Source organism: Lycorma delicatula, chromosome 4 (assembly GCF_047948215.1).
Source record: "Lycorma delicatula isolate Av1 chromosome 4, ASM4794821v1, whole genome shotgun sequence".
Lineage (NCBI taxonomy): Eukaryota > Metazoa > Arthropoda > Insecta > Hemiptera > Fulgoridae > Lycorma > Lycorma delicatula.
This window is the reverse complement of record NC_134458.1, coordinates 55,835,959-55,848,338: the sequence shown is the minus strand read 5'-3', so window position 1 is coordinate 55,848,338 and position 12,380 is coordinate 55,835,959. Positions and strand designations below refer to the sequence as shown.

At 29.7% G+C, this 12,380-nt stretch overlaps 1 protein-coding gene across 1 annotated transcript in view; it reads left to right on the top strand.

Moving 5' to 3' along the window:
* The window catches only part of Zir (dedicator of cytokinesis), a 102,237-nt gene that overhangs the window by 87,479 nt on the left and 2,378 nt on the right, over positions 1-12,380 (top strand). Inside the window, exons 34-37 of the mRNA XM_075362981.1 lie at positions 1,365-1,536; positions 3,582-3,762; positions 5,768-5,913; positions 8,874-9,000. Coding sequence (XP_075219096.1) covers positions 1,365-1,536; positions 3,582-3,762; positions 5,768-5,913; positions 8,874-9,000 — 626 coding nt within the window. The remainder of the gene's footprint in view (positions 1-1,364; positions 1,537-3,581; positions 3,763-5,767; positions 5,914-8,873; positions 9,001-12,380) is intronic.

Here is a 12,380-nt window from a genome sequence, read left to right as displayed (position 1 = left end):
CATTTTTAAGTTTATTGTCACCTGCGAATTGCTTACCACTCAAAAATTCTTTCAATTTCCCAAACAAATGGTAATCAGAAGGAGCTAAGTCTGGACTATATGGTGGATGACCATAAATTTTCCATCTAAATGTTCTCGGTAAATCACGTATCGGACCGTAACATGTGGACATGCAATATTGTGCAGCAGGAGAACACTGTCTTACTTAATTTATGCAGAGTTTTTCAGTAGGCATTTATAGTTGTTGCATGTGGCACGAAATCAAGCAGTATGCCAAACCAATCCCAAAAGACTGGCCATCAGTTTACATCCAAATTGCTGTGGCTTGACCTTTGTTGGTCTGGTTGGTGATTGAGGATGATGCCATTCACTTGACTGCCATTTTCTCTCTGGTGTGTAATACGAAATTCATGTTTCATCGCCAGTAAAAATTGAATTAAGGAATTCATCACGTTTTTCTGTGTAGCGCATCAAAATTTCTAAAACAGATCCTGTTAAGATTTTTTTATGACATTCTGTTAAGACGTGCGGCACCCAATTTGCATAAACTTTTCTGAAGCCTAATGGTCATGAACAATGAACCAATAATAGCTCTTGATGAAACATCAGGAAAAAGAAGGGCCAGGTCAGAAATAGTTGAGCAATGATGTTTTCTGATTTCATCATCGACACGTTTCAACAAGTCCTTGGTGATTATCGAGGGCCTCCCCGAACGTTGTTCATCATGCACATTAATTCTGTTATTTCTAAACCTTTCACACCATTTTTGGACATTTCTTTCATTCATTACATTAACACCGTACACAGCAACCAACTGCCTATGAATTTCAGCCGGTTTAACGTTTTGATGGTTTGAAAAACATATAACTCATGTATTTTACAGTCAGCAGCAACATCGATTTTCCTATTCATTTTATAATGAAATAACTCACCTGTAATCAAAGATACTACAATGCGACAATTTACAGACAACAATGCAGTGTGGCCATGAATGACATAGGTTCGCCAACCTTAAGGAGAGAAATTACACAGCAGTCTTTATTTTAGAGATATCCCTCGTACATAGAGCTATAAAAGTTCTATATTGACTTAATGAATCACTGTGTTACAGTTACTATTTACTAAGCTGCCAGTCCTTCACAGTTATTGTACTATGTTTGAGTCTAGTGTCTGCTGTTATCAAAATTTTGAATGTTTATCAGAATCTTTATCATAATTTTAAAAAAATCAAATAGGGTATTAATTCTAAAAAAAATATTACATTTTGAAGTTAGATTTTATGTTAACATAATTTATTTATAACTAATTATAAATATAGATATTAATGTTTGTATTGGTTATTAATGAAAACTATTATTTTACAGAAAGTTACACGATGCCTTTACAAGAATGGAACAACTTCAAGGGAAGCGGGTATTTGGTACTTATTTTCGAGTAGGTTTTTATGGTATAAGGTTTGGAGATTTGAATGGAGAAGAATTCATTTATAAAGAGCCTACTTTAACAAAGTTGCCTGAAATTTTCAGCCGTTTAGAGGTACTATAATAAAATTCAGAATGAATAGAAAAATTCTTATTTGTTAATCCATTTCTAACAGCACTGATTACCATTCGTTTAATTAATATTAATACCAATTTTATTGTAAAATAAAATTTGAAGTTCATAATACTTATATGATTAAAATATTTTTTTGAGTCTGTAATCCATAATGGTTTTCAGTTTTGTATGTTAGTAATAAGGTGTAAGGTTATTCTCCTTTACTATTATGTTCTGAATCAATTAGTGTAAGGTTGAGTAATGATCTCTTCAATTTTTATTGGTGAATGATAGGTGTATGATAGTAATTGGTGTATGATAGTAGTTGGTGTATGATAGTAATTCAGAATGGTGGCTATAATATTATAAATTTAAATATTTGATATCTTGCAACCCTTAATTCTGCTTTACAGTTCTTTTACTGTATGAAGTCTGTTTATATGCTTTAGCAGTTTTTTTACAAGTATTTTTCCATTATCTTTGATTAGTTCTCAGATTATGTGATTTTTCATATCACATTTTCAAATATATGTGAAAATATATAAATTAAATAACACCTTTTTTTCTAAGAAATTAATTATAATATTCCTAGTAACTCAAATTAATAGAAAGATTAGAAGAGGTAAAATTATATCAGAAAAAATATTTCAAGAAGATTTAGTTTTTTAAGATATTATCAGAGGTATCGGGAATGTATAAAAAAAATTTTAGTTCATGCACAGACTGGTAATTTTAAAAAAGAACCATAAAAAATTGAATAAAGTACAAAAGAAAATGTAGCTGAATAAGAAATTTTTTTTTTTGTAATTAAAACCAATAACAGTAACGTCGTAATAGAGCAGCTGCTAATCTACTTTAAGCCCTTTACTGGTTTGTCATATAGTTCATTAAAATTATCAGTTTAAGTGAATCTTTCTTTCTTAATAGTGAATGTCTTTCTGTCTTTCTTTGTCTAAGTGTGGCTGTCTTTCTGAGTAATAGCTATTGTACTGAATATATACCACACATCAAAAACAGTAAACTGCTAAACCTAGTTAATGTAGATCATTATTTTAAAATTTATTATGACTGGATGAAAGCAAATTCCCTTTTCAAATTTTACCCAAGTATTACTTCTCTTTTATGCGAGCAAAAATATTTTTCACAAATTGTATCTTAATGGCTTTTAAATGTAACATTGTGTCATTATCGTGACAGTTGTTTCAGTTACAAATCATTTTGTCATAGGGTTTAAAAAATCTAGGTAAATTTTCTCATTTCCTTTAGCCAATTTATAGAAATTTTACTTCAGAGATATTTTTATACATTATTGTACATACTGATTTAAAGTTGCCTTTAATGGATTAACATTGTTCTTGAAGAAGAAATTATTATAAATTATCCAGCTGATTAAAAAACAGGATCTATAAATAGCAGTATGTTGTGATTGATTTGTATATATTTTGGAAGTCTAAATATCTAGTGCAACTTCCTTAATTCAAAGCCATTAAGCAGTAATGACCTTTGTTCATGTCATGAGTGTACGTGTAGCTTGTTACATACACATATTTCCAGGCCAGGTTGTGTTGTTATTTGATTACAAATTGTTGGCCAGGAAAATATTGAAGGGGCATATTTGTGTTAAAATATAAATTTTTTCTAGCTTATATAAATTTTAAGCTCGTCCCCAAATCATCAACCTCCTGCACAGGAAAGTTACTGCTAACCATCTACTCCAATACAGTATGTTAGGATTATACTGGTGAGAAATAAAAGAGAAGAGTGATGTACGTGAATATAAACATATTTGTAAAAGAACACTACTATTTTATTTTGTGGAAGAAACTTTCAATTTGTTTTGAATCCACTTAGAACAAACTGGAAATGTTTTGCTTCAAAAAAAGATGAATTTATCTTAAGAATACATTAACCATAAATTTTTCTTGCTTATAAAATGTTGATCCATTTTTCCATAATTTAATTATTGTAGAAGCTTGTGTTCAGTATGAGATATTTTTAAAGTTATAACAATTTTTTTACTAAAACACATTCAATTAACTTTTCAGAATTTTTATGCAGAAAGATTTGGTCCTGATAACTTGGTCATTATTAAGGACTCGAATGTTGTGGATTCGAATAGTCTTGACCCTGACAAAGCTTATATACAGATAACTTATGTTGAACCATATTTTGAACCTTATGAAGCAAGATATCGTGCCACACATTTTGATAGAAATTTTAACATAAGTAAGTATGAAATTGTTTTTATTTATTTTTTATTTTTTTAAATGAAAGTTGCTTATAAGATTGGAGGCATAAACAGATACCAATGCAAGAATTTTTTTTTATAAATTATAAAAAGTATTTATACTTTTTCAGTTGTTAAGTTAAGAAATTATGAATAAATAAGGGGAATTTGATATTGGTAAATAAAAATCTAAAAACAAGCGTTAGTTTAAAGGACTGTAAGAAAAATAATTAAAACATAATAGTAATTTTTTTATGACCTCCATATTTCCTCTTTTAGCCATCCATGACCATCTAATGAAGAAACTTTTCTGGAAAGCTAGAAAAGCTGATGGGGAGATTATGAAATGTGTAAAACCTTGTAACCATTGTAAATTCTGACCTAAATTTAAATTAAATTGAATTGGTTTATTTAAATTGGTGAATTTATTTGTATTTTATTTTATTATAAATTATTTTGTTATATGGATTTCTTAATATGTCGATGAATGATATTTTTTAAAAACGTAAAAGTTAAATTAACAGCAGCATGATTCATTAGTTATCAAAAATTCCTTCTTAAAATAAATTTTTAAGAAATATGACATCATGCTTGAAAAATGAACAAACGTTTTCTATATGAAGAGCGTTACGTTTGTGTGAGTACACATACACAGACTTGATAATTCGGAGAAATAGTGGTGGGGATAGATCAGTGAGACCATCAGAAAGCGTCAGTTTTGTGTTGGATTTCGACGTAGTCGTTTAGTGCAGTGAGTATGTTAAGAAAACTGATCAGGAAATTCATAAACTATGATTTGTACAGAATACAGGTATGAGAATTTAATGTCAAAGGCCTCTCCATAAAAACATTACATGGATCTGTCAGAAGATTGCTTATCCATCAACTTTTTTAAAATAACATTAGAAAATATTATTATTGAAAATGTAACATGTTATAATGACAAAATATATTTAAAATTATAATTAAAATTAATTTTGGATTGGCCAATTCCTTAGTATTATAAGTATTAATAAGATATTTTGTTAATTTCTGATTATACAAGTAGTTACATAATAGTGGTTCTATGAACTCAAGTAGACTAGTTATGGGAGTACTGAGTCAAATGTGTTTATTGCCATTTTTTTAATTTTATTAGTAATGTGTATTATTCATCGCTGTTAGTATATTTTTCTGATTTGTTGAGTTATTGTAATTTTTTTTGTAAAACTTGAGAGAGAAACATAAGCAACGTAGTTCTAGTACATTGTTTCGCAAATCTGAACAATAGTAGTTTATTTTTTGTTTATTAAAAGTTTTTTCTTTAAAAATTATAAAATGTTATTTTTGTGTACAAGTTAAATTTGATGTTTTATCAGAAGTTTACAACCTAAACAAATGAAACTTTGTTGTTTTACTGTATATTATTCAAAAACATTGTGCATTACCTATAAGGAAGATTGAAACAAGTAGTATAAAGAAACAAATTACTCTACCCTTTTCCATCCGGAAATACTTGTATTACTCAGAAAGGGGATAATTGTGATTTATTGTACTTAATACATTTATGATTGAAAAGTTGTACAGTATATGCTAGATGATTAATTTTGTTTTTTTTTAAGTAAAGGGTGTCATTACAGTTTCATTTTTTAAATTGAATTTCTTACATCAGTGTAATATTAAACATGAGATAAAACTATAGGGATTGTGAACCCTTTCTATATAAAGAAAAAATCATATAAATTTACAATTTTTTTTGTATCAATTGTTTAGTGAATAGTCAAGATGTAAAAATACCTTTGACACAGATTCTCTTGATCCACTTTTTCAGTAATGTTGTATACTTTAATTTACTCAGTTGTTTCTTTTAGTTATAATGGAAAAAAGTGAAATTGAAGTTTTATTAGCTGGGAAGTTGTAAGTATAAGTATTCCTCTAACAACATAAATCATAGTTAAAATTACATGTTAATAAAGTACTAGGTATAAAATATTTGCAGTGCATCAATTAGTATTCCATTTTCAGAGAGATTTCTGTACGCAACACCTTTTACTACTGGAGGGCGTGCTCATGGTGAACTTCATGAGCAGCATAAAAGAAAAACTATACTAACTGCTGCTAATCACTTTCCTTATGTTAAAACTAGGATTCAAGTAGTCCATCGTAAACAGGTAGTAAATTAAAATTTATTGTTACACCTTTTATTATATTATAAAAATGTAATTTTTACTAGTCTGAGATTGTTTATTAAGTTATCTGAGAGAATCTTCCTAGTTTGTATGGATTTAATTACATTTTTACCATTTATATGTTTTTGGAAGTTTATTTGTCAAACAAAAAATTTTATAAAAAGTGGTTGACAAAATTTTCTGTATTCTAATTGAATCTCAGTGACAGTTAAAGGAAATAAAATTACACAAACTTTTCAGAAGTGTAGTTTTTTAAAGTTTTCATTCATGAATGGTGTTAAGATTTAGTTAAAGAAATCAAGACCTGTGTGTAAAATTCCAAAAAATTAATTTATAACTTTTGTCATCTTTATTCCTGTGATAATAAATTTCATTGACCTTTGTTGAAAATGAAATACCATGATTTAAAAATTTTAATTCAAGAACAATTGGCTGTTTGTACATTGCTGTACAAGTCCACAAGAGTGTGTAGGCACTGTCATATATAGTTATTATAAAGATTTTTTTTTTAACTACATATTTAGAAATACAGTTTCTTATAATTATGACTAAGAAATATACACCCGTGTCTTGTGTTACTGATGTATAATGGATAAAATGTATTCAAGTGTTTTTGTGCCTCTTATGTTACTGTTTTATGTGTGCACGCACCACACACATACACACTCGCGCTCTCTCTCTCTCTCTCTCTCTTCTTTTCATTAATCCAGTAAAGCATGGTGCTGATGGATTTTGTATTGTGTATATGTTCTTATTATTATCATCAGTTACTTCATCATGCTTTTTTAATGTTTTTAATAATAGACCATTAATTTTATTACTAGGGTTATGTTCAATTTGTTCAAATACTCTATTTTCTAAGAATGATGTTACTTTATTTTTATAATCATCTTTATAAATTATTACTAGTATAACCTGCTTATCTACTTTTATGTTTATAGCATTATTATTTTTTTGTTTAATTTATTAAATTTTTCGTTTACATTTTTACATTTTTCATCCATATTTTTTAATATTATTTATCCATTCTTTTGTAATATTGTTTTTTTATTGTATTAAGTTCTATGCTATTATTCAGTGTTATTTCTAAATCTATTAGTTTTATCTCTAGAATTTAATAGATATAATAAGCAGTATTTTAAGGTAACAAATTAAATTTATTATTCATAAATTTATTTAAAAATTAAATTTTATACTGCTAGGCTGCTTATAAATAAAATATTTATCATATAAATACTAGCATCACAATCAGGAGATCTTTAGCCAGTCAGTCCTGTCCAGTCAGGAGGTTCTGCCCCCTGGACCCCTCTGTGTTTAGTAAACTCATCGTTGTAAGAATAATAATGATAAATAAAAATTAAAGCCTGTTCAACAGTCAGAAGAGTGATCTCTGGATTCCCTCCAAATCATAGGAATAGCAAATGACATGTGGCCATTTTTCCATGCAGTGAGAAGCCTAGAACACGATAAACAACAGATATATGGGGCCCAGGCCCTTGTTTGATCCCAAAATTTACACCCAAAATAAAGTTCATAACACTTTTCTACTAATGAAGTAAGGTTTTGCCTTTGGGAGTTGAGTGTCACTTCACTACATACATAACAAAGATTGTTAGGATGATTTAAACAAACTAGGCATTTTGTAACTAACAACTAATTAAAATAAAAAAGTCGTAGATATGTAATACACAATAATTCAGACACACAAAGCACTCACAATGACATGTTTATTGGTTCACTACTAACTCACATTTGGAATCGTTCTGATGAATTTTTGCTACACTAGATCATGTTTGTTCACATCTGAACCTGCACAACTGTAGCAATGCTACCCTTTGAGTTAGCTCATTTGGTTCCATCATATTTACAGTGCTCTAAGAGCTTTTACTTCGCAGTGGACAAATGGACAAAAAATCTTTTTAAAATATTTACAAAAATTAAAATAACAAAAAACTCTGGGTGATGGAGAAATTCTGAATACATATTTGAAAACAGGATGATAAACTCCATTAAGTACACCTATTGGTACTCGTGAGACAAAAATCATCTTGACCAGTATAATTAACCCTTCAGGCAGGGAGCACGTGAATGTCACGCACATGTTAAGTTGTATGTATCGGCAGGTGGACATGACAGTCTCGCAGCGCGCAGTGCTTGCTTCAAAACTTCATAACACTGCCATCTTTTAATGTTTATTTGAACAACTGGCTCTGTGTTATCACAAGGCTTTGTTCTTCCCCTCCGTGTTTTTATAACTGCGTAGGATTGCATATTGGTGATAAATATGATTTTGTTCTACGAAGTTGAATGCTCTTCTTTCAGTCAGTTGCGTCAGCTGTAAGTAAATGAAAATGGCCGGGTCAAGCACGTCACATAATCTTACATTGGAACAAATTATTGAATGTTTAGATGAGACGTGTGACAGTAACATTAGAATATTTGATAGTGACGAAAGTGATGAAGATTTTGCGTCAGAAAATCGTAATGAAAATAAAAAGATTCTGAACAGAGTAGTGGCGATAGTGATGACAATATTGATATTCAAGTGAAGCGTACAAGAAAAGACATAGATTGGAGATGGGAAAAGTGAATGATTATTCTGCTGAAAATTTGGTTTAAATTGGTGTAATAGTTTTGAAGCTATAATTTTTTACTTTTAGTACTGCAATACAGCTGTTGTTTGGGCATTTAAATTACTGGCAGTAGGGTAGGGCTTTAAAAATTTAAATACCGGCTTGAAGGATTAATAAAGTAGAGCAAGAGATGTTTTTTTATAATTATTTAAAATATTGACTTTGTAATTTTATTAATACAATTTGTATTAATTAATATTAATTTGGATTATTAATGCTAATATGGTATAGTGATCTCTTTCATAAATAATTTTTTTCCTATGCATGATTTTTTCTGTTTTACTTCTTTTTTTCTTTTTTTATTTAAAGATTGTATTAACACCTATAGAAGTTGCTATTGAAGATATACAAAAGAAAACTTTGGAGCTTGCTCATGCTACACAGCAAGATCCTCCTGATCCTAAGATATTGCAGATGGTTCTTCAAGGGTGTATAGGTAATGTCTTCTTTTAATTGATTTAAAATTGTTAAAAGTATTGTAAGCATAACAATCAATTAAATTTTACTTCTTTTACAATGCTTGTTTGTTATGTAAATTAATTTTTTTTTTTTAATTTTCTTAGTGTGCTCAAACTGTGAATTGTTTTCAGCAATGTTTTTGTTTAATAATTTATCAGAAAAAAACTTTAGAAATATCATTAAAAGCATTAGAAAATTGGCATTGTAGAATTCTATTTGTCTGTTGCAAATATGATTTTTTTTGCTTTGTAGCTTAGACAGTTCTGAAAACTACAGTAATGATTCCAGTTTCAAAGCCAGGATGGTTTTTTGTTTCATCTTTATATATGTTACTATCAATATGTATTAACTGGATATGCTTATTGTATAATACTTTTAACTTCTAATTTCTTTTAGCTGTTAAATATTGGGGCCGTTCAAATTTACAGCTGACATTAATTTCATACTTGGTACTTCGTTAATCTGTGTTCAGTTTTGATATATATATTTTTTTAATCTCCACATACCTTTAAAGTTTTGTAATATTTTTTTCTCAGAAAATGCAAAGCAGTTCTTCAAAAAAATGTTATCTGTACTCCTGTAGTGCTTTATAGGTTGGAATCTCTAGTAAAATAGACACATTAAGGTAACATTTCTGAATAGATTTTTTTGTATTTTGTGACAAAAATTATTACCCATGCTGGAAAAAACATTTACAACAGAACTAAGGTTTATAAGCATTTATAACTTAAAAAAAAAATGTTTATGATTGAACTAAGGTTTAGTAAGATATCAACCCTTGAAATTTTCACCCAGTTGCCTTTTTGACATTTGAATGATATAATAAGTAAGTATTGAAAATAAAAAATTATTTTGGCTCAGAAAGGCATCAGTTATTTACATTCAGTTGATGTAGAATTAGCAGAGTTGGAAATACGTAATTTTTCCAATAAAATCAAGGAGACTATACAGTAGGTCTGAAAAGTTCTCAGACAAAATTTCTGTAGTCTATACAAGTTGCACCATCTTTCAGACAACAAAGGGATTATGTAGTATGATATCTGACGAGTGTGTGTACAAAACTTCTTCACGTTTTGTCTCTCCATTCTCGAGTTATATTCGGCCACATATGTTGTGTTCATGTGACCTTGTGTGAGCTCACGACATGGAACAGAGAAGTGCAATAAAATTTTGTGTTTGCCTTCAAAAATCTTTCATTGAGACTTAATCTATTGTATAACAAGCATTCAGTGATGAAGCTGCATCTTGTACTACAACATACGTGTCGTGGAAGCAGTTTAAAGATTGTAGAGAGTTATTGAATGATGATGAACGAAGCGGGAGGCCATCAACAGGTGTTCACAACAAAAACGTTGCAAAAGTGTGCATCCTCCTGCTTGAACAACCTCATCTTACCCTTCAGGCCAAAAATGAACCACCGAAAGATGTGCACTCATTTCATTCCACACTTCTTGACCAAAGAATAAAAACAGATGCATTTTTCTTGCGCTTAAGACTTGAAACTGCCAATAGCGACCCAAATTTTTTGCTAACAATTGTAACTGGGGATGAAAGCTGGTGCTTCATGTATGATCCACAAACGAATCGTCAATCTGCTGCTTGGTTGGTTGAACCCTGGGGCACAAAGACCAGTGAGAGTCGGACAGCAAAAACCAAGAGCGAAAATGACATTGATTGCATTCTTCGACTCAAAGGGCCTGATTCATCATGAATTTGTTCCAACTGGTTAAACCATGAATTCTAAATTTTATTTGGGAGAAATGAAACGCCTGATGTGTCGCATTCGTCAAATCCAGCCTGAGTACCAGGATCCGGGCAGTTGGGACTCTCTTGCACATCAATGCCTCGGCACACATGGCAACAGTTTTAACACATTATTATGCCACAAATCAAATCACCGTCTTATCCCACCTGCCGTATTCACCCGACTTGGCTCCAGCAGACTATTTTCTGTTCCCATAACTCAAGTTGAAGATGAAAGGCCACTTTTTCAATGACATTCCAGCCATCCAAAGGGTGATCACTGAGCAGTTGAAGGCAATCCCACAAAGTAATTTCTCCAGAGCATTTGATGGGCTCTATCGGTGCTGCAACAAGTGTATAACTAGAGAAGGGTTTTTATGTAGGGGGCTGATGATAGTAAATTCATTTATCTTTAAATCTGTATTTTTATTTAATTTAGTTTGGAAACTTTTTAAAAATACTGTGTATTATGGCGCAAAGGTTAGGAGCCTGTTACATGCTCTGTATTAATTAGTAATTTTTTGTGCACTAATTGGAATCACCATTTTAGTAGTATTACTGCAAAACTGAAGACCTTAAGAATTTTTTCATACTCGAACAAATTTTGCCATATTTCCAGCTGTTTGTAAGTGAAATCTCAAAAATTTGCATTTTCCTGAAAAAATGCATCAGAAGTATTAAAAAATACTAATTGAACTTTGATTGAAATGTTTATACCTTTACTATTTTGAGAGCTTTTAGCTCTCAAATTATATTTGAGAAATTATTTATTATTATTGACAAATTATTTCTATTTTTAAAGCTTTTAGCTTTAGAGAATCTAGAAGTCACAGCTCAGAGGTTTATACCCATTTGAAGTAGAATGTGATAGAATCAGTGAAATTTTCTTACTCCTCTTGAAATTATAACACCATTATTTATTTGTTGACTCAAGAGATTGCTTATTAGTTTTTATGATTTCAATTTTAAAGAATTTGATTTTATAACGGTTCAGTTTTTATTTCTTTTGAGTGCTGATAACTTTTAAAAAGACATGATTTCAAATGGTTTACAATCAGGATATAGTCTTATTCATGTTCACAAATGTTTTAATGTGTATGTTATTTGAAGAACAGTTCTATCCGTTATTATAGATGTACTGTCTCTCTTTAGTTAAAAGTTTTTATAAACTATTTACTTTTTTAAGTCTTATTTTTACAAATTTCTGAAAAGTTGATTCATTCTTGGAAGTAAAATTTCTTTTTGGTTGTGGAGCCATCTTTTAATGTTTAGAAAATTTACATTACTTTTAAAAGATGTTATTTGAAATAATGTACATTGATCATCAACTTTTATGGATCATATTTTTATGTATTAATACCAATATTGGAAGCATGCTTTCAATATTGATGGGATCAACATACATGAAAGTAAAGAATGAGTGAACTTATTTAATAAACACACCTTTTCTAAATACAGCTTATTGGATACATTAAGTTAGGAACTTATTTTTTGCTTTTGAATTTATTAAAAAAGAACCATTTGCAATGAAATTGGTAGTCTGTTGTTTGAGGAAACAAGGTATATTTTGGAATATCCCAATAGTTTTGATTTAAGTCTGCAGTCCTTTTGTAG